This window comes from Giraffa tippelskirchi, chromosome 1 (genome assembly GCF_054371585.1).
Source record: "Giraffa tippelskirchi isolate mGirTip1 chromosome 1, T2T-mGirTip1v1.2.pri, whole genome shotgun sequence".
Taxonomy (NCBI): domain Eukaryota; kingdom Metazoa; phylum Chordata; class Mammalia; order Artiodactyla; family Giraffidae; genus Giraffa; species Giraffa tippelskirchi.
This window is the reverse complement of record NC_137275.1, coordinates 29,184,392-29,206,536: the sequence shown is the minus strand read 5'-3', so window position 1 is coordinate 29,206,536 and position 22,145 is coordinate 29,184,392. Positions and strand designations below refer to the sequence as shown.

The following is a 22,145-nucleotide window of genomic DNA, read 5'->3' as shown; positions in this document are numbered from 1 at the left end:
TGGGGTTTGGAAGCTGGAATCAGACGTCCCTTCTCAGAATTTTCCAATTGTAGAGAATTCCCTGGTAGTACAGTATGGGCTAAAGCCTTCTGGAAGCCACTTTCTGTCTTAGGTGACTACACTCTCTTATGGCAAGAAGTTTGCAGAATTGAACTTGGTACTTGAGTCATGTTTTCCAAGGATCCAGATATTCTGAAATAATACACTTGGAGCAAATTTTATCTACAGTTGAGTTTCTTTCTTGAAGCTTTGTATCTGCTCATATATTTGAGACGAATTGTTTCATATTTATTTTGGGGAGTCTCTATCATTTGTATTATTAATGTGTTGTTAAGGCAGAGTGACTAAACATCAGTTTAGGAATAAAAGTTTAAACCTTGCTATATTGCTGAAGCATTGCATAAGTGAAGAACAAAACTTAAAGTTTGGATTTTGAATTTCTCTGTTCTGTACAATGAGAATCAAACATACCATTCACCACAGAACTGTTTTAATAATGATCAGAAACAGTGTTGCTGCTTTACTTGGCATTAGGCATAGGAGTACTTTATACAATGGCTGTGTGCATGCTCAGTCACTTCAGTGGTGTTCAACTCTTTGCGACCCTATGGACTGTAGCCTGCAGGACTCCTCTGTCCATGGGATTCTCCAGGCAAGAATACTGGAGTGGATTGCCATGCCCTTCTCCAGAGGATCTTCCTGACCCAGAGATCGAACCCACATCTCCTGAGGCTCCTGCATTGCAGGCAGATTCTTTACTGCTGAGCCATTGGGGAAGCCTACTTTATAGTGTATCACTGTCTTATTCTTTTGCTTTCTGATTGATACAGACTCACCAATAATTTTCAGTGATTATCATTCCAAAAAATTTGAACTACCAAAATGTTTGCTGTTTTCTTTTTTAAAATTTTATTTATTTATTTTAATTGGAGGATAATTACTTTACAATATTGTGATGGTTTTTGTCATACATCAGTATGAATCAGCTATAGGCATATGTGTCCCCTCCATCCTGAACCCATTATTTTCTTAACTCATCTTTACCAACATCTATCCCTTGCCTTCCTAATAACCACACTTACCTACTGCTTACTTCTTGTATTGGAAGAGGCAAGCCAGGAAGGTCAAGAGAATTTTCCTGAGGCCTGTTGTCTATTTCTCTTTGAACACATTCTAATTACCTTTAGGCTCTGGGTGTGAGATCTGGTTTCCATGGTTAGACTACTCCGATAGACATTACCTCTAATTTGTGAAATTGTCTCCTCTTCCAAGAAAAGATATACTAACTATACTTGCATACAGGATAAATTATAAATGTGGGCCCATTATAATAAGGCCTGCAAAGTTACTCCTTCTGGAAAACAGATTTAAGTGTGTGGTGTTTTCCTACCAATGAGGAGGATTCAAGGGTTTATTATATTTGTAATGCACATAAACACACATACACACTATATATATATTTTTCTTTTTTCCCTTTCCCCATATGCAGCATGAACTAGAATAATTCTGTTCTCTACTGGCTGTTATATAATTTAGGTGCCAATTCAATGAGATTATGCAATAGTATAGAAATAATACTAAGTGTTCAAACCTGAGCTAAGTGTTTCCCCATTTTTCTCATTACAAGATTCAAAGTCATTGGGAATTGAAAATTGGGTCTGATGAGGGAGAGTGGAGTAAGAATAGACTAAAACTGAATAAAGCTCAGTGGAGGCTCTCCCGTTGCTGAAGTGAGCGTGCTGATGGGATTTGGTTTTGTTCTGTTTCATTTCACTTTTTTGGCTGATAGCACGTAGGGGACTGAGGTGAGAGCCTGCCATGGTAGGAGTTCACAGGAGGTTCCAAATATTGTGCCCTAGAAGCTGCTGATTGCCAGGTGGGATGAAGGTGAAGGGAAGGAGGGTGGTGAGTGACACCCATTGAATCATTAGTAGAGGCGACCTAAATAACTCCCTTCCCTGAATAGCTGCAAAAGCTTTTAAATCTGATAAATTGTTTTTACCTTTACGGAGAGTTAGAATTAGAAGGCAGCCATCCCAAGTGTTACATCCAACATATTCACCTTTCTTGATACTCTGTTGACTTTGAAAGGAGAGCAGACTCAAACCTCTCAGGACATGATTTTACTTCCTCTTAATGATGGGTTACTCAATACCTTTGACACGGCCAAAACTTCTGGAAATCCAAAGGAGTGTCTGAATTTTAGTGAAATCAGCCAACATGCCAGCTTTAGAGGGCCAGAGTCACACGTTTTATGAATTAGTTAAATCACAACCCTACCCTCTAGTTGATTATTAAATTTTTAGTGTGATTCTATCCCTGATGAAAGATAAAGACAGGGTCTTGGATGTAGAATGAAAACACACAGTTGAATCCAATGGATACATGTATTTGGCAAATTCAGTCAGCGTCTGGTGTTTGAGGTGCTTTAATTCAGTCTGTATTGTGGGTTACAGAATGCGGTGGACAACCAGGAGTCTCAGGACCTATTTCTGTTCTTGGCTGTGCCCTGTCTTTCTGGGTGACATGTGAGGCCGATCATGTTTGTGTGGTTGTGTTTCCTTCATGCAGAATGCAGTTAATAACCTATCTTCTTCTCCACCTATTAGAGATGCTCTAAGGACTCTTGGGTAATACCAGAAAAATACTTTGACATTTGCAGTAAGCCATTGTCAAATTACTTAATTTCTGAATCTCAGATTTTCATGCAAAGAAACAGCATTGGTACTTCCTTATCTCCTAGTTTTGCTAGGGGTATAAGGAAACTAATTTGAAATCCGCAGGATGAACCCTGTAATTGGTGTTAACTTCTTTGGGTCTAGTCCTTGCCTGTGATTTATTTTTGTGTTTAACACTTTCTCAAGTGCTTGCTGTGAGTACGGAGTGCTTTCGACTAAAGCTAGTACTGATATCTGGTAATCAACAAGTTAGCTGATTATTATCTATGTTAACTGTTCTCTTCCCTTGTGGTTCAGCTGGCAAAGAATCTGCCTGCAATGTGGGAGACCTGGATTCAATCCCTGGGTTGGGAAGATCCCCTGGAGAAGGGAACAGCTGCCCACTCCAGTATTCTGGCCTGGAGAATTCCATGGACTGTATAGCCCAAGGGGTTGCAAAGAGTCAGACACAACTGAGTGACTTTCATTAACTCTTCTTATTAACTTTGATGGACAAAGCTTTTATTAATTTTTTTTAGCTTATAAAAATGGTAAGAACACTTGCAAATATATAAGCTCTAGAATGTTGCTTTTCTAGGCGAACATGTATTACTGAAAGTGATAACATATTCCAATTAGGTCAGTAACTAATGTGTCGTCAAATAAACTCATCATCATCTAAGGACACAAAGTTGGTTGATATGATACTTTAGAGAGTATGTCATGCCTGTGGGTGATTTTACATGGAGACCAAGATATGTATCTCCTATAGAGTGATGTTAACTTGAGACCTAAAGGGTGAAGAGGGTTAGCTAGGTCAAGAAGGAGGGAAACCTCCCAGGCCAGCATGTGTGAAGGCCCAGTGGTGAGTAGGCCTGTTTGAGAAAAGAAAATAAGGCCCATGCTGCTGGACCAGGAGAGAGTGGCCAGAAGTGGATAGAACCCAGATAATTCATGACTTTTGCTAAAGATTTAGGATTCATTTAGTGTGCACTGGGGAGCTACTACAGAGTGTTGTAAGCAGGAAGGTGACAAGACAAAATTTGCATTATAAAAAACATCTCTTTGGCTGATGGGTGGAGAAAGCATCCCAAGAGGACAAAGATAAAAGTGGGGAGACTGTTGCTAAGATTCAACTGAGAGATGTTTTTGGGGTTTAGCCTGGGACAAAAAAGATGGGTTGAATTGCCAGCACTTGCTGATGGACAGATGTGTGGGTGGGGGTGATTACTTCTGGATTTCTGCTTTGAGCAGTTTGGGGACTTACATGCCATTTGTGATGAGGGACACTGGAGGGATAGTAGTAAAGGAAGGTAGGCGTTCAGCTTTTTGACTTGGAGACCCCTGAGAGACATCCAGTAGAGCTCTAAAGCAGGTACTTGGCCACACAAGCTGGAGCTAAAAAGAAAGGACGCGGGTGGAAATATAAGTTTGGGAATCCCAGGGAGATAGCTAGTGTTTGAAGCCGTAGGGGGACTTCCTTGGTGGTCCAGTGGCTAAGACTCCTTTGCTGCCAGTGCAGGGGGCCTGCATTCTATCCCTAGTCGGGGAACTAGATCCCATATGTTGCAGTGAAGACCTGGCACAGCCAAATAAACTGATAAATAAAGAAATATTTTTAAAAATCCACAAAACAAAATGTTAAAAAATAAAGCCATATGAGTGGATGACATTACCAAAGGAAGAGAATAGGATGGGAGGAGGACTGGTCTGTGTTCTTCTATGCCAACCTTTGGAGACCGAGAAGGAGCAATCGTAGAAGTCGAAGGAAGACCAAGGGAGGCTCTGAGGCCAAGAGAAGAGTGTTTTCAACAAGGAGCCAGTGATGGACAGTGCTGAGTGCTGCCTGGAGCCAAGTAGATGAGGAGCAGACAGTAACTGGTAGATTTGGCAGAAAAGGGTGATTGGTGGCTTTTAGCAGTCTAGGTGGCATTGTCAGGAAAGAGTCAAATCAGAGGAGATTGAAGAATGCCCAGAGAGAAAACTACCATCGTAAGTAGTTGTGGAGGGGCTTTGAGAAATAATAGAAAAACTTCTAGCCTTTCCCTTATGTGCCTCATTACACTTAACCAATTAAAATCCTTAGAATTATTACAGAATTTTTAGAGCTCAAAAGGATCTTCGAGAAATGTAGCTTAGTGTTCTCACCTTACAGATGGAGAGACGAGCCCTGGAGAAGGTAAAGTGATTTGCTTGCAGTTACGCTGATGGTAATTTGGAACACTAGGAGAAGGAGCCAGACTTCTTAACTTTACCAGGGCAGTGCTCCTTCCAAAAATGTGTGCTTGAGGTCTGGTCCATTTTTCCGTCTTAGAAAGGGAGCTGAGGGAGAGCTGGAAGGAGAGCCTAGAAGAGCAGGGAGGAGGAAGAACTGAATGGAGAAGAATAAAAGGTGTTGGGAGAGCTTGTGAAAAGGTGTGAGGGAAAGAAGGGATGAGGCCGGCTGGCCTCATTGTTTGCAACGACCATGGGTGCTCCTGGGAGGACAGGTGTCTGCCAGAATGTCTGTATATTCTGGGGCACTTTATAGAGCTAAAGGTTATAGATTTAAACTTGTCATTCTGTGATTATAAGACACATTTTCAGAGAATTCCTGAGCCTGTTTTGTCCTCTTTTGTAGTTGCTAACTTGAAAAGCTTAATCTTTTTTCTCCCCCCTTGGCTGTATTTTGCAGACAATGGAATATAGGGGGTAGGGTGGAGTGTTGGTACCATGGTAGTGGGAAGTAAGAAAGGAAACCTTCTATAACCAGGAGCTCCAAGGGTCCCAGCCTCTACATCATTAACTATTTGGCTTTACTTGGTTCATTGGAACATGAAGAGATTTAATCAGGTGATATTTAAGGTCATTTCAGTTCTAAAAGTGTGATTGTGTGCTGCTGTGTCAGTGAATGTTGTCCTCTTTTTCTGGGTGCATGTGTAAAATCATCGGAGAAGGCAACGGCACCCCACTCCAGTACTCTTGCCTGGAAAATCCCATGGACGGAGGAGCCTGGAAAGCTGCAGTCCATGGGGTCGCTAAGAGTCGGACACAACTGAGCGACTTCACTTTCACGCATTGGAGAAGGAAATGGCAACCCACTCCAGTGTTCTTGCCTGGAGAATCCCAGGGACGGGGGAGCCTGGTGGGCTGCCGTCTATGGGGTCACACAGAGTTGGACATGACTGAAGCGACTTCGCAGCAGCAGCAGCAGCAGCGGAAAATCATAGTCATGATGATTCTAGGATTGGGCTTAACTATGCTAGATTGAGTCATTCGTAGCACCTTCTCTATTTCTTGGTCATTGGCTAGCTCCCCACCCTGCCACCCCGCCTCCCTGCCCCCCGCATGATCCAAATCTCATTTACCTATGTACAGGTGTGTGGAGAGGAGGGAATTATGTGAACTAATGTTAGATGTTTGATACCTGATTAGCTGTGAGTGCATTGACTATATAGTGGATTATCTGTCTATAGTGACTAGAGTCTACTCTTCCTATTGCCCAGCGGGGCTTAGGCTAGTGCTAAAAGGGAAGCCAGAATAGAGTCGCAGACGGACAATGTGGTTAGAATGAGAGTGTGAATGTGTGCATTTATGTGTCTGTCTAAGCTGCCTCTCTGGCTGCAATTGCAAATCCGGTTATCAATGACCATTGGATTAGCCTTTGTTTTCTCTCTTCCAGCCCTACTTGCCATTCAGTTGTGCAAATGGTGACCACAAGAGAGATAATGGAAACTGTCAGTTCTCTGTGTTTGGCTCACAGGTGGATTTTGTCTGACTGCATGTGTATTGCACATTAAAATTCTCCAGCTCTTTCAGGGTTCTGGGGTGTCAGGAGGAGTCAAGGGTTCATCTCCTCCTGTTAGGTGGCTCTTCTTTGCACTGCCCTGGCTGGCTCTGACCTTCCAGGCCTTCTGAATCCACACTCTCCTCTGTGCTGTCAAGTAAAAAGGACGACAGACCTGAGCCCTGGGGGTTGGCAGCCACAGTGTGAAAGCTCCAGGGAGACCCTCCGACAGCAGGATGGTGATGACCTGACACTGGCTCCTGGCAGGGATAGAGGAGACTGAGGTTATGGAAGGTATTGCCTCTGCTGCACAGTTAAACTCTGCATAATGACTAGACAGATAACTGAGGGGTGAGTTAGCCTTGATCTAAAAGTGAAAGTGAAGTCGCTCAGTCGTGTTCGGCTCTTTGCGACCCCATGGACTGTAGCCTACCAGGCTCCTCTGTCCATGGAATTTTCCAGGCAAGAATACTGGAGTGGGTTGCCATTTCCTTCTCCAGGAGCCTTGATCTAAAGTTGGCTCTTTTGTCCTGCCCAGGGGGAGTGCTCTGGGGGAGTGCTCTGGAGTACCTTCTCTGGAGAACAGAGGGTGTTCACAAGTTATTATCAGGGCTCAAGGTGAGTGGGATGGAAGAGAAATAGGGCTCTCTTTCCCCCTTTTGGAAATAGGAGGGAGAGATAAGAACAGCATTTACTGTGCATCTTTGTGCACTATACACAATGGAGGATATTTTATTGACATTATTGGATTTGGATTGTCCATAAAAATGATACTTAGCTCTCTACCTATGTAGAGATTTTACATATTATATATATATATACACACACATCTCAATATAAATGTGTTAAAAAATGTTAGCTGCTCAGTCGTGTCTGACTTTTTGCTCCCCCATGGACTGTAGCCCGCCAAGTTCCTCTGTCCATGAAATTCTCCAGGCAAGAATACTGGAGTGGGTAGCTGTTCCCTTCTGCAGGGGATCTTCCCAGTCCAGGGGTCGAACCCAGGTTTCCCGCATTGCAGGTGGATTCTTTATTGTCTGAGCCACCAGAAAAACCCCATAAATATATATAGATATAGGTATAAATATAGATTATACTTTAAAACTATGTGTGTGCGTGCTAAGTAGCTTCTGTCATGTCCGACTCTTTGTGACCCCATGGACTGTATAGCCCACAAAGCTCCTCTGTCCATGGGATTCTCCAGGCAGGAATACTGGAGTGGGTTGCCATCCTCTTCTTCAGGACATCTTCCCCACCTAGGGATCAAACCCTAGTCTGTTACATCCCCTGTGTTGGCAGGCAGATTCTTTACCACTAGTGCCAAAAGAGGTTTTGCTAGAGCAGAGTTCAAATTACTTTGGAGAAGCAGCTTTTTAGAGATTGTGAAGCACTTCAGGAGCTGCAGTTAATAAAAGATAACATGATTTTTAGTCCTGTTTACTCATCAAGGTTGGCTCCCGTAGTGCCTTCGAGTTGTCGTTGTGGCCTAGATATTTTCAAATAATGGATGATCACTAAATATAAGAAAGCTGTATTTCTTTAAAAATATTCACTCATTCAGAGTTTATACAGTGCTGGTCAGTTTTAGCCTCTGTTATCAGCTATTGGAGAAGGCAGTGGCAACCCCCTCCAGTACTCTTGCCTGGGAAATCCCACGGACAGAGAGCCTGGTAGGCTGCAGTCCATGGTCGCTAAGAGTCAGACACAACTGAGCGACTTCACTTCACTTTATCAGCTACTAGTAATGGAGGCTGTGATGAAAGTGTGACTTCAGTGTGTGCTCATAGGTTCCTCACCCTTGCTGTGCTGTGCTTAGTCGCTCAGTTGTGTCCGACTCTTTGCAACCCCATGGACTGTAGCCCACCTACCTAAAGACTGTGATTAGAACGACTTTGCTAAAAACAAGCACTTGTAAAGCAGGTGCAAAAGTTTTCTGAGCTTTAGTTTGTTCTTTAAGACAAGAGTTTAGCTAAGTTGCCATAAGCTCAACTCCCCTTTGAGACCTTCTCCTTGTTCTGTTTGTTTTGCCTCGAGATTGTTATCATTTTCATCATCAAATATTAAATATTAAAAGTACTCTGCTCAGTAAATACCAGCTAACAAGCTGAGATTTCTTATCAGTCTTGCTTGGGGAACCTCAAGTTGCCTTAAGAATTTCTGGGAGGTTTTCAGTGAACAAAAGTCCCATGTCATTCAGTGGGAAGAAAAGCATTTCCCTGTTTTTCGTCACTTTTACTACTTATTCGCTTGCATACCTGCTCATAAGTGTAATTGATAGCATTAATATTAAAATATATTACTAATCAGCACTCAGATTGGTCTGTAAATAAATTACATATGTAGCATGCAATAATCTATTAAGAAACACGTGCATTATTTATTTTTTTCTGTGTGAAAAGTTGGCCCTATCCAAAATATAGGAATAGAAATGATCCCTTGTCTTCAGTAGTGGGATCTGTTTTGTGGACTGTCAAGCAAACATCTAACCAAAGGGGCTGACTTACCCCCCTGTTAAATGCAAAATTATAACATGCCTTTCAAAGTGAGCTTTCTTTTCATGAACTGGTATTTATGCCGAAGTAAATTAGCAATGTTGCATTGATTTTATCTTAATAGAACTGGTTATGGACACTCTTATGGGTCTGTGGGTAAAGCACTAATGAGTTACTTGTATTTCATTTATTAAAGTATTTAGGATTAGACAGACTGATCTGTTTCTTATTATATAAAGTGTCAAACACACAACCTCTCTGGCATCTGAACTTGATACTACGATTCTCTGTAAGGTTTCTTATGCGTGCACTTCCAAAATACCTTTGAGATTCATTTTGGTACAAGAAGTAAAGTCTTTCCAGCATCTTTTAGACAATCTATTCTACATCCAGGGTCTCTGCCTCCTCTTCCAACATTTTTCTTTTCATAATTAAAAAGAAATAATAAATGTCTCTTTAATTTGTCTCCTTCCCCTATATCCTTCTCGGCAATAGCTGCAACAAGTTTCAGGCATCTTGGCATAAGACCAGGTTACTTTAGATAAGCCAAGGAAGGCAGTATTTAACTTATGTTTGGGGAATATTGCTGATTAGCTCTGAAAGAACGATATAAAGTCCCAAGTGTTGTAGAATCTTTGCTTTGAACCAGAGAGAACAGAAATCCCATTGATTATAGTAAGAGGAACAATGTGGATAAAAATCAAATTAGGAACATCTCTCAGAATTTAATTAGTGGTGTTCTGTAGGAGACTGGGGCTGGCGGGGGGTGGGGTGGCCTTGGGGGAAGGTAGATTTCTGGACAAAGATTTAGACTTGTAGATTTTGATGTACTTAAAGGACCACCAAGGACTGGTTAGCTCTCTGGCTAGAAATCTATATTCCCCCTCAGCAACCCCCAGCCTCTACCCCTGGTACTGACATCTCAGGCTTTAAAAAATATTTATACGCTGCCTTATTCTAAAAAGTTTCAATGCGAAGGGGAAATAACCATTGAAAAGTTGGAAGAGTGAGGTTAGTGTTTAAAATGCATGCCACAGAACCGTCTACCTATCGCAGGTTGGCCTGAGATTTGTCTCTTCTATTTCTAGCTGTCAACATGAGGAAGGAAACATTAGTTATAAGATAGTATAAATATAGTGTCTATCACAAAAAAGCCCTCTAAAAACAGACAAAGCACCACCAAAGCAGTAATGAACCACTCACTATTTTTAATGTTGAGACCTGGGAGATATTTCTCCTGAGGGATTTTTAAAAAAGAGATTAATATCTTTTTTTAAATTAATTTTGTTGTTGTTGTTGTTCATGCTTTGCAGCATGTGGGATCTTAGTTCTGTGACCAGAGGTCTAACCTCAGCTCCCTGCATTGGGAGCTCAGAGTCTTAACCATTGGACAATCAGGAAAGTCCCTTTTCTGTAGAATTTTATGAGTTAGCTGGTGACAATATCCTTGACTTCCCTGAACCTTGGTTTCTTTGCCGGTACAATGGCGATGTTGTTGTTGTTCAGTCTCTGAGTCGTGTCCAACTCTTTGCTGCCCCGTGGACTGTAGCCTGCCAGGCTCCTCTGTCCTCCACGGTCACTCAGAGTTTGCTCAAATTCATGTCCATTGAGTCGTTGATGCTATCTAACCATCTCATCCTCTGTCGTTCACTTAATTTGTGCAGTTGTGAGGATGGCATGAGGTAATAGAAATAGGAGACCTAGCCACAACCTGGCACATTTGTAAGAATTCCATAAGTGGCTTCTGTCATCTCTGTGTATATAAACATAGTACCATGTTTCCTAAGGGCTTCCCTGGTGGCTCAGCTGGTAAAGAATCCGCCTGCAATGTGGGAGATCTGGGTTCGATCCCTGGGTTGGGAAGATCCCCTGGAGAAGGGAAAGGCTACCCACTCCAGTATTCTGGCCTGGAGAATTCCATGGTCCATGGAGTCACAAAACGTCGGCACAACTGAGCGACTTTCACTCACTCACTCATTCATGTTTCCTAAAGGAGCTAATGATCTGTGTTGCATAGAGAGGCATATATTGTTAACCACTCAGTTCACTACAGAAATTTCAGCTTGACTCACTTGATGGGTTTCGTTCTTCAAAGTCCTAAATCATCTTTGGTAGTGAAGTGGGTATCTGTGGAAGCCTCTTTCACTTAAATGACTACAGTTACTGAGTGTAAGAGTTCTCTGGTGGCCTCAAATCACAGTAGCAACTCTCAACGCCGTTAGTGTAGAAATATTTCAGGAATTGGGAGAAGTGGACATGACAGCATCGCAGGACTTCTGCTTTCCCCTGAGGTGGAGCATGTGAAGACGGGAAGAAACATGGATTCACCTAGTCATAATTTCTGAAGGCCAGAGATAACCAGAAAAGCTATGTTTTCTTCCCAGGAGTGCTGGCTGTGGATGGGTTGTGAGATATTCCTAAGATATTTAGAGTTTGTTGGGAACTTGCACCATCTGTCAGAGAAAGGTATGCAGGGTATTTATTTGAACACATGATACTGAGGCTCTGCCAAATCTAGGACTGAATGCCCTTTGACTCACACCTAAGTGAACACTGTCAAATGTAGATTCCAGTAGTTTTACTCTACAAAACTTTGAGTAGCAAGAATGTAACCTTTATTTTAATAACGTTTAAACCAATCGCCGTTTCCTTATGAATTATAGCTATTAAATTTTTTTGCTCCTTCTTCTTTTTACATTATCTTTGGAAGCAGTCTTTACTGACATTTGGTAGCTCAACCTGTAAAGAAGCCGCCTGCAATGAGAGAGACCCAAGTTCGATCCCTGGGTTGGGAAGATCCCCTGGAGAAGGGAAAGGCTACCCACTCCAGTATCCTGGCCTGGAGAATTCCATGGACTATACCATGGGGTCGCAAAGAGTTGGACATGACTGAGCGACTTTAACTCACTAGCGGAGAATTTTTTTCTTTTGAGCCTAAAACTTATTCCCTCGTAAGTTAAACAGGTAACTATCCCTGATTCTCCAAGCATCTTACTATTTTGTAGACTCTTGCTGAATTGGAAAGCTTGTCTATCAAGTTTCCCCTTTTCATTTTACACTTAAAATAATACTATATCCTCCACCTCTATGGCTTTCCTAAGAGCTTGCTGTCATTTGGTGAGTTGTAATTTTAAAAAAAGCCATCAGTCTTCATGGCATATCTCTGAAACAGGTAAAGATATTTTAATGAAAATAGATATTGAGATCAACTATGATATTCTTATTAGTAATAGCATTAAAAAAAAATCAGTAACGCTGCTTCTATTGATCCTGAAGACATGTATGTTGTGGGGGTGGTAAGAATGCTTTCATTCCAGCTCATTTTACTTTTGGTATGTTTAGTACTTAGCATATACAGCTTATAAAATATTCGGTCGTCATTGTGAGAAAGCGTGCCTTTCCCCTGCTCACCAGAGTGATGCTGCCTTCCTCTTTTGGTGGGCAAAGAAGCTGAAATGAAAAGAGGTTGAGAAGTAATTGCTGAAACGCAGACAGTGTTCCTTAGGTCCTAAAGGTTTGTTTAACCTTGGGACTCTATGCCTTTTCCTTTATCTGAACAAAGACAGAAAAGGAAAATTTAGATACTAGTAATGACTGAGAGGAAAAGGAGGATGCTTTGCCTTTTTTAAAAAAAAAATTATTTATATTTTATTGAAGGATAATTGCTTTACAGAATTTTGCTGTTTTCTGTCAAACTTCAACATGACTCAGCCATAGGTATACATATATCCCCTCCCTTTTGAACCTCTCTCTCATCTCCCTCCCCACCCTACCCCTCTTGGTTGATACAGAGCTCCTCTTTGAGTTTCCTGATGCTTTGCTTTTGAATTACTCAGCTCAGTGGTGTTTTCCTCTGGCCACTCTCGGAAGGAGAGAGCTTCCTTACCCAAAGCATATTCTGTTTTACTGTGCTGTAAAGGGTGCCGCAAAAGTTCATAGCATGTGGGTACCAGAGAATTGTAGCTTCCCGGAGCCCATCACTGACAGCATAAAAGATGCCTGAGAGGTAGTAAGGGATGGGAGTGGGAACAGAGAGTGGCTGTGGATGAGCATTAGGGATCTTTGTTGATCGGAAGCCAGGTTCTGAAATTGAATTATGGCGATGGTTGCACAACTCTCTGTAAATATGCTAAAAATCATTCAATATATACTCTCTTTTTCTTTTCTTTTACTTTATAAAATACTAGTTTTTATTCCAGAAAAATCTCAGACTTGTCAGAGATTAAAGTAGAAAGATAAACTCTTAAAATGAGTGAATTTTATGGCATGTGAAGAACTGTACCTTAATAAAGCTGATAAAAATGTCTGAAATTGGAAATGTCTTAAAAGGAACCACCTTTGTGGTTGGTACTTGGGCTCCATGGGGCAGCATGTGTCCAAAAGTTTCCCCACCTGTGGTTGGGTGGAGTATCTGAAGGAGGAGCTGGAGGAGATGGGGATCAGCTGAATCTAATTCATAAGGCAGCCATGAGGCCTAGGATTGCGATATAAATAAAATGGTGCCATTTTTGTGGTGATGACAACTCCAGTTAGGTTCCAGAAGGTAAGGTGCATTTCTCTCCTGGGCTTTCAAAGCTCACTCTCTACATCATGTTGATTCTTTTGTTGGATTGACAACAACACTTGATAGCTAGAAATCTTACCTTAAAATCTTATCAGCCCATATAAACTGTCTTTTGGGCTTCCCAGGTGGCGCTAGTGGTAAAGAGCCTGCCTGCCAATGCAGGAGACATAAGAGATGTGGGTTCGATCCCTGGGTCTGAAAGATCCCCTGGAGTAAGGCATGGCAACCCATTCCAGTATTCTTGTGTGGAGAATCCCTTGGACAGAGGAGCCTGGTGGGCTACAGTCCATAAGGTCACAAAGAATGGGACACGGCTGAAGTGACTTAGCATGCACACGAACTGTCTTTTAAATGACCTGTCAAATATACTATGCAGATTTGGCTAAATATATTTTTAAAAATCTTTACATATAACATCTATTTAACTCATACAGTTTAATTACTATTTTTTTTCTTTTTGCTTAGTTACCATTCTTTAATAAGAAAATAGTTAATGTGACAGGTTAAAATTTTTTCTTTGACTTCTTAACATTTTTCATGATGTTTTTCTATTTCCTGACCCAAGGTAACCAAGCTTTCAGTGTTTGATTTACTAAAGAAACTGGATGCTTTGCTTACATATATTGTGTGACTTGAGATAAAGCTTCAGGACTCCCTCAATAACTGGAGCGCAGGAAACAATTGACACTGTTTCTTAATTCACATTGTTTTTTAGACATTTCCTATTTCCTAGTATAATATAGCTTTCCCATGAGAACAGTTTGCTTGTAAATGGTTAGACATGATAAATTTCTCATTGGCACCACATTCTGCAGGGAGAATTTCACTGTGCTTTTTAGTAGTTGAGTTGGCGTGTGTGTCTGGGTGTTTGTGTGTCTGTGTATGTGTTGGGGGCAGGGACTTCATGTTTTATATAGATGCCTCAAACTTCATTCCAAGTATCTGATTTTTTTTTTTTTTTTGACTGCTTATTCATTCACGTCGGGTTCTGCATTCTTGGTTGGAACATCTTTCTTGATATAATTGTTTTAATCCTTCCAGTTTAAGGAACACCCCTGCAAATTACAGTGTTTTAAGATATGCCTAGTGAGTGACAGTGGACAGGAATTCATGGTATTTTCATCAGACATTTGCATGTGTGTCTTGCATGCTAGTGTGTGATATTTATTGTCTTTGGTGCTATCCAGTGGTCATTAAGGAATAATTCGAGAATGTGGAGGAAATCCCTAGATAATCTCATCTTTTTTGCAATTCCCATTTGCAATTCAGAAAGAAAAGAAGTTTTCACATTACTTCCGAAATGGTGGTTCCCACATTCAGAAGTTAGACTGCATATAAAGTGAAAGTAAAAGTTTTCCAATGAAAAAAAAGATGTAGAACTTTCAGTTCCTTTTTTTTTCTGTCTTATCAGATTTTATAAAAATAATACCACTTGTCAGTATTGCAGTTCCTTCCATCTCGAGAACTAAAAGCACTTCACAATCTTTTCTCCTCATGCCCTTCTCTTCAAGGCAATCTTTACTGGGCTGGGTTTATTTTTATCACAGCAACAACCAGTTTTTAGAAACTTTTGCAAACGAAAAAAGAAAAATGAGAATGGCACTGTAGCTGACATTCATTTTATCTGTTTCCTAGTGTGAACATTTGAGTATTTCTAAAATTTTCTAAGTATGTCTTATTTTTTCTTAGTTTGTCCCAGTTCTAAGTCTCTATTCTGCTGATTGGGTAAAAAAAGTTTCAGTGTAAAACCTTATACCCGCAGAATGACTTTTTGAACTTTGAGTTAGGTCTTTTTTCCCCCTTTTTCCAATAACTCCTTTTTCATCACTCTACTCTGGAGAAGGCAATGGCACCCCACTCCGGTACTCTTGCCTGGAAAATCCCATGGACAGAAGAGCCTGGTAGGCTACAGTCCATGGGGTCGCTAAGGGTCGGACACGACTGAGCGACTTCACTTTCACTTTTCCCTTTCATGCACTGGAGAAGGAAACGGCAACCCACTCCGGTATTCTTGCCTGGAGAATCCCAGGGATGGCGGAGCCTGGTGGGCTGCCATCTTTGGGGTCTCACAGAGTCGGACATGACTGAAGCGACTTAGTAGCAGCAGCAGCATCACTCTACTCAGTATAATCACAGGCTCCAGGGAAGTTGGCACTGGAGAGGACTCGTAAGGATTACCCAGTTTAAGACCTTCATTATGTCGATGAAGAAACTGAGGCCCAGAATGGTTAAGGGACATGCTCAAGGTCAGATAGCTCATGGATGGCAGAGGTTTGACCAGAATCAAGGATTCCTGATTTCTAGTTCAATATTCTTTGACTTGCCTAAACCAAAAGAGTCTATCTGGATTGAATTAGAGCACACCCTCGCTGAATCCTGGTGCCAGCCAATGGGTTGAATTACAACCTAGTTCAATGAAAATTGGAAGGTGGTTTTATTTTTCCAGTTTGTCAAATGTGAAATGGTAATGTTGAATTTATGGACATTTTTTTTTTTTTTCTGACCTCTGGGTCTTGTGTGATTTCTATGCAGCCAAGACTGTGGTTTGAAATGACTGGTGATTGTGTTCCTTCCTCAGGCCACCACACCATCTACATTGGGGTCCATGTGCCAAAGAGCTACCGGAGAAGGAGACGTCACAAGAGAAAGACAGGCCACCGAGAAAAGAAGGAAAAGGAGAGAGTCTCTGAGAACTATTCTGACAAGTCGGATGTGGAGAATGCGGATGAGTCCAGCAGCAGCATCCTGAAACCTCTCAGTGAGTCCCCCTGGGTGGTGGTGCCACTCCCTGCCTCCCTCCCATGGCCCTGCCTCCCTCCCATGGCCTTGGGCAAGACACATTGGAACAGCTTAGGGTGAATGGAGAGGGATGCAGCGATGCTGGGATGCTCGCTTCTAAAGCATAATGTCTCTGGAGATGATGCTTTTCTTGTCCCTGTAGGTTGGTCTAGGAGGAGACCTGGTAAAATTCTGAGCTAGTCAGAAGAGATCTGACAGCATTTAGGCGTTTAGCGTCTTGTGTTTCCATTAGTGAAGTAGGACAGAATATTATAGGTGGTATTTAACTGCAGTTATCAGCAGTAACTGGGAAATTTTTCAAGAAATTTTTGGATTGTTTCTGCTTAGAAGTAGGTTCTACTAAGAAAGTAGGTCAAGATGACGATTCTATATATATGTATAACCCATAGGGGCTTCTCTGGTGGCTCAGTGGTAAAGAATCATTCTGCGAAGCAGGAGACACGGGCAGGAGACACAGCTTCAATTCCTAGGTCAGGAAGATCCCTTGGAGAAAGGAAATGGCAACTCACTCCAGTATCCTTGCCTGAAAAATCCCAATCTGTAGGGTCGCAAGAGAGTTGGACATGACTGAGCCAGTAAACAACAACAAAATATAATCCATAACATCTTATGAAAAAACACAAATGAACTTTTTGGCTGTATATACACATATATATGTATATGTATATGTGTGTGTATATATACACACACACATGTACTGTGCTGGCCTTAGGCGCTCAGTTTTGTCCGACTCTTTGCAAACCCACAGACTGTAGCCCACCAGGCTCCTCTGTCCATGGGGATTCTCCAGGGAAGAATACTGGATTGGGTTGTCATGCCCTCCTCATATACACGCATACATATTTACATGACATTTATAGGATTATAGGTTACATTTAGCCAGGTTGATTTAAAAAAGAATAGTGGGAAACATCCTGAAAATCAGAGAGTCATGTAGAGTGACACAGCTTTGAAAATGTTGAAACTATTAGGCATCAGACTTTGGATAGAGGTGTTATTTGGAACAGAATAGCAGGAAGTCAAAGCGCATCCTTGGATTCAAACGGATGGATGTGTGCTTGGGTTTATGTGTCTGTTGCTTTGATTTCTTTTGATGTGGAGAACATTGGGCTATCTGGGCAGCTTTGTGGCTGGAGTGAGAATAAATATATGCAGTAGAAGCGAAAAGCAGCAGAAACATATGCCAGTTTGGGAAGATTCCCCAACATGAGTTACATAGTGACAGCTTTTCATCTTGGCTAGCTCAGCCCAGTTCTTTGTCTCTTTGCTACAGTTGCAGAAATCCAGAACCTGCAATAAAATCCATCATGGGTGGCAGAGATAAATATCCAGTTCAGTCTTTGTAGGTGATGAGAGGCTAAATTAGAATTAACAGCTCACAACTGTTGAAAATGAGTTTACAGAGTTAAATACGAGGGTGTGAAGTGTAGTGATGCAAATCTGTGAATTTTTTTTATAGTCTGTCTACTGGAGCTGAGCAGGTGGCTTAGCAGCTAGATAGCTACTAATGTGGAGAGGAGCCATCAGCTGGACCACGGAATTAAAGAGGAATGTTTGAGGACAGTTTGGGGATGGACCACTGAATTAAAAGTTTCACGTGTTGGAGTAAATGTAAGGCTAACATAGGACCAGAGGACAGGAGGCAGGAGTTCCATGCTTTTCACTGGAACGCTGGGGGAGAGCCTTTCTGAAAGGCATTGTTTGTATGTTGACTAAAAAAAAATGGGGTCTGTTTCAAGCGAAGTCCTTGAAATGCAGACAAAAAAGGTCACAGTTAATAGTCTGGAGGAAGGAAAGATAACATTCCTTTCCAAATAAATTACTAGTTTATCTAAATTTGCTATCTGTCTTGGCAAAACCTGAGCTAGAATCAGAGGTGCTGTCTCCTGTGTGTGTGTGTCTGTCTGTCTCTCTCATCATCTCTCATTCTGCAATTTAAGAACAAGAGTGCATCATCTCTATAAATACTAAAAGGCAAAGAGATGCTCACTTACACAAATGGGCCACAGGATTTTGAGATGATAATTATGTAATAGCTTTTTAGGAAGTGCAGTGGAAACTATGCCAGTAATACTCAAGTAGGTAATAGGGAATGAACAGGTCAGAAAGGCACTGAGACCGAATCTCTGTCTTCCATGGAATGCTGTGACTTCCTGTGGTTTCTGGAGACCAGTTTGAGTAGAGCATGTAGAATATGGAAGGCAGTTCATGCTCTTCACCCTGAGAGGTCTCCTCCTTGGGGAGTACTGCATTGGGTTGTATACTTGGTTTCTGAAGCAATCCTACGGAGACATCATTGTTAAGGACAATGATTACAAAGAAATGATCGATAAACTTGTATTTTACAGTTAGTTATTTTCTGCTGTCATATGCCTGTGACATATTTGACATGAGTCATCCAACTTGACATGAAGATCCTCAAAGAAATTACTGTATTTTCTCCACTGCTTATCATGGAGACTAGATGGATTGGTAGCTGGTTTATCTGGTGCAATTCTACTTAAAAATCGTTGCACTCAGATGAAAAGGGACATTTAAACCTGTGATTTAAGGGAAACTAGAGGGCTCTGGAGCCAGTGTGAAGACAAAAGTTTCTCTTGTTCTTAGATCTGTGGTTTTTAAGTAACTTATGTCTACAGACATGCCAGGCCCCCTAGACCAGAGTCTTGCATGGACCTGGCGTTATATCAGGTGATGCCTATCATTAATGAAAAAACCCACCTGGAAATACAGCACCTTGATGAGAATCATCTCTGATTTTTTCCTCCCTGTCACCCTCATCTGCAATGTCAATAACTTTTGTTGGTTCTACATCTAAAATACATCTGAATCTATTGTTTTTTGATGTGACTGCTATATTCTGATCCAGGGAATCCTACTCTCTTGCTTAAGACAACTGGAACAGCCTCTGCTTTTCATATCTTTTCCCACACAGAGGGAGTAGTGATTATCACGAAGTGCAAATTGGGTCACACCATTCCCTCCTTAGAATGAAATCCCGGTCAAGCCTCAGGGCCCACTATGTCTCACCAGAGTCCTTTGCATTACTTGCTCCTTGTTCACTTTAATTCAGCCACACTGATTTTTTCAGTGGTGTCCAAACCTCTTCTGCCTCAGGACCTTTGCTTGTGCAATCCTGTATTTCTGGAATGGTCACTCATTCTTGCCCTGGTTAGCTTTTCTCTGCCTTTATGTTCCAGCTTTAAAGTGTTGTCTCTTCAGAGAGAGATGCTTTGCCCTGCTAATCTGTCTGATGTATTAATAGCTTCTCCAGTGTTGGTCTTCCACAGTTCCCATCTCTTTCCTTCATAATACATGTTTCACTTTGGGATTTTACTAACCTACAGTTAGTAAAAAAAAGCCTACAGTTTTGTCTTGTGCTGATGGGACAGCATAAGCTCCCTGAGAGCTTGGATCAGGTTTGTCTTGTTCACCTATGTTATCTCTGGCACCTAGCACAGTGCCTGGTACATAGTATGTGTGTGTGTGCATACTAAGTCAATTCAGTCATGTCTGACTCTTATGTGACCCTATGGACTAGAACCCACCAGGCTCCTCTGTCCATGAAATTCTCCAGGCAAGAATGCTGGAGTGGGTTGTCATGCCCTTCCCCAGGGGATCTTCCTGACCCAGGGATCGAACCTGAGGTTCTTAGGTCTCCTGAGTTGGCAGGTGGGTTCTTTACTACTAGTGCCACCTGGGAAGCCCAATGTATGTGCTTCAATGATCCTTATTGAGGAGCAGCTGAGTTGATGGATTACCACAGAGGAAGACAAAGGCATTGTTTCTATTGGTCTCACTCTTTTCCACTTCATAGATAAAGATCCAAGTGATTTTCTTGTTTGTAATCCTCATACGTGATCTTTGTATTTCCTGCTCTGCCTTTATCTCTTGCCATGTTAAAGTTGGCCCTGATTTTAATTACCCCACTTTGGAAAGTGCCTCCTTATTTCAACTATTGCTAAAGCACTATCTTGGTCTGGGCACACGACTCCCAAGGGTGTTGAGTTGCTTGTCACCCATAGCTGTTGGAAGAAATCAATCCACAGAGCACGTGGATTTATCACTTGTATTTAAAAATGCTCACTAGTCCACACAAAAGCTCAGGAGACTCAGCTTTGGAAACCATATTAAGGAGGCATAGGACAAATAGTAAAGGACATTTGTAGTAAGACATAAGCCAAATATCTTCCAGTATTCAGTCACCTCGGGAAGATGACATAATTAATGGGTTCATTTAGCTTATAACACAGAAGCTTTTTTCTCTTCCCTGTGGCTCTGGTGTCAAGACAAAGCTTCTAAAAAGTGGATGCATGTTTTGAATCTTAGGCATTGGGAGCTTTGAGGAGGAAGCTAGCCAGCTTCTTCATCCCTGTCCCCCTCTTCCTGCCCCCAAGCTCAGCAGCAGCTCTGAGGCCTCGCACAGCTGTTTTCCTCAGTGTGGCGTTTGAGCTGGTGTCCCACCTTGGGACACAGAGAAGAAAATGCGTGTGAGAAGTGTGGGACACGAGCGATGGGGCGGGAGGCTGGGCAAGACAAGTGAAGTGGAAGAGCAGGCAGGAGGAGAGACAAGGGAATGAGGAGGTGGTGTGGAGTGGGTGGTGGAGAGAAAAGCTCGATTGTGCTCTTTCTTAAAAATAACCCTTTGCCTCCCCCACCGTGCACTTTTTTTTCCCCCTAACTTAGCAACTGCCGTCCTCCGAGGGTTGCCCATTCTGGATGGGGAGGTGGTCCTAGGCGAGCTAAACTCCTCCCATTGATGGAGTGACCTCTGCACTTCACATTTTGTTAGTGTCCTGGGGTGCTTGTGGGGGACTCACAGGCCGCTCTGTGACTGCAGAGACTCTGAAGATGTATAAGGTGTTAGCAAACAGACCTATAAGCAGAACATCCTGTTCAGCATTTGGGTCTGATGTGTAATCTATCTCTTGACAAGCTCGCACATGCCTCGGCGCTGGGAGGTGCTAACTGCCTCTCACACATATGTCTTGCCCGTGGTGGGATCCTGTCGCTAGGTATGCGCACACAGACGTTCATTCAGTTGTGTGGTAGTCTTTTTTAGCCCTTTGGATGAGTACCAGGACTGATGGATTTATGCTAGTGAGCATTGTTCTGTAAGCCTGGAACAATGGATGCCCGTGGGTGATCCAGTTATAGCCAGGAAACTGAAGCAGAGAAATGGGCAGCCGCTTTTGTTTGGTGCTTCCAGGGAAATGAACAGAGTACCTTTGCATAAGAGCCAAGATTATTTAGGATTTTGTCATTTGACTTCCCCTTTTCCCAGCGCATACACCCCTGTGCCCTCCCGCCACCTGACTTCATTCTTCTGGGTGCATTTCTACTTTTTCTTGATTCTTACATGTTTTTAGGCGAGGCCTTGAATACCGATATCTAAGATTCTTACAATTTTCTGTGCGCCATTTGCATACCCCCGCAGTGAACCAGTATGCAGGAGAGAAGGGAGTCTGAAATGTGCATGAAAGGAGTAGATTCTGTCCCTGTTAAGAAATAAAACACAAAAGAAATACACTGTCTTTTTCATCCTCCTCTCTATTTTTCATCCTATATACGTAGGAGGATGTGCTTTATCTTTAGGTCTGAAACAAAGGCTTTTTGTATTAAAAAAAATAATTGAAAACCTAAAAGTTGGCCTTTTTAGAAGGGTCACTTGTGATGGAATTTTACTGAAAAGGCAGTGGGTCACGGCAGTTAAGAGCACATTTGAGCTAGACAGAGTTCGAATACCAGCTCATACCAGCACCGTGATCTTGGCAAGATACTTAAGCTCTCAGTACTCCACTTTCCTCTCCTGTAAAAAGGGAATAATGATAGAAGTTAATCTATAGTGCTCTGAGTGTTAAATGAGC

At 42.0% G+C, this 22,145-nt stretch overlaps 1 protein-coding gene across 4 annotated transcripts in view; it reads left to right on the top strand.

Moving 5' to 3' along the window:
• Positions 1-22,145, top strand: part of SLC4A4 (solute carrier family 4 member 4) — a 367,906-nt gene that overhangs the window by 73,593 nt on the left and 272,168 nt on the right. For all 4 annotated transcript variants that reach the window (XM_081587203.1, XM_081587212.1, XM_081587193.1 and 1 more), the window contains one exon: positions 16,058-16,237. In XM_081587203.1, the coding sequence (XP_081443329.1) occupies positions 16,058-16,237 (180 nt within the window). The remainder of the gene's footprint in view (positions 1-16,057; positions 16,238-22,145) is intronic.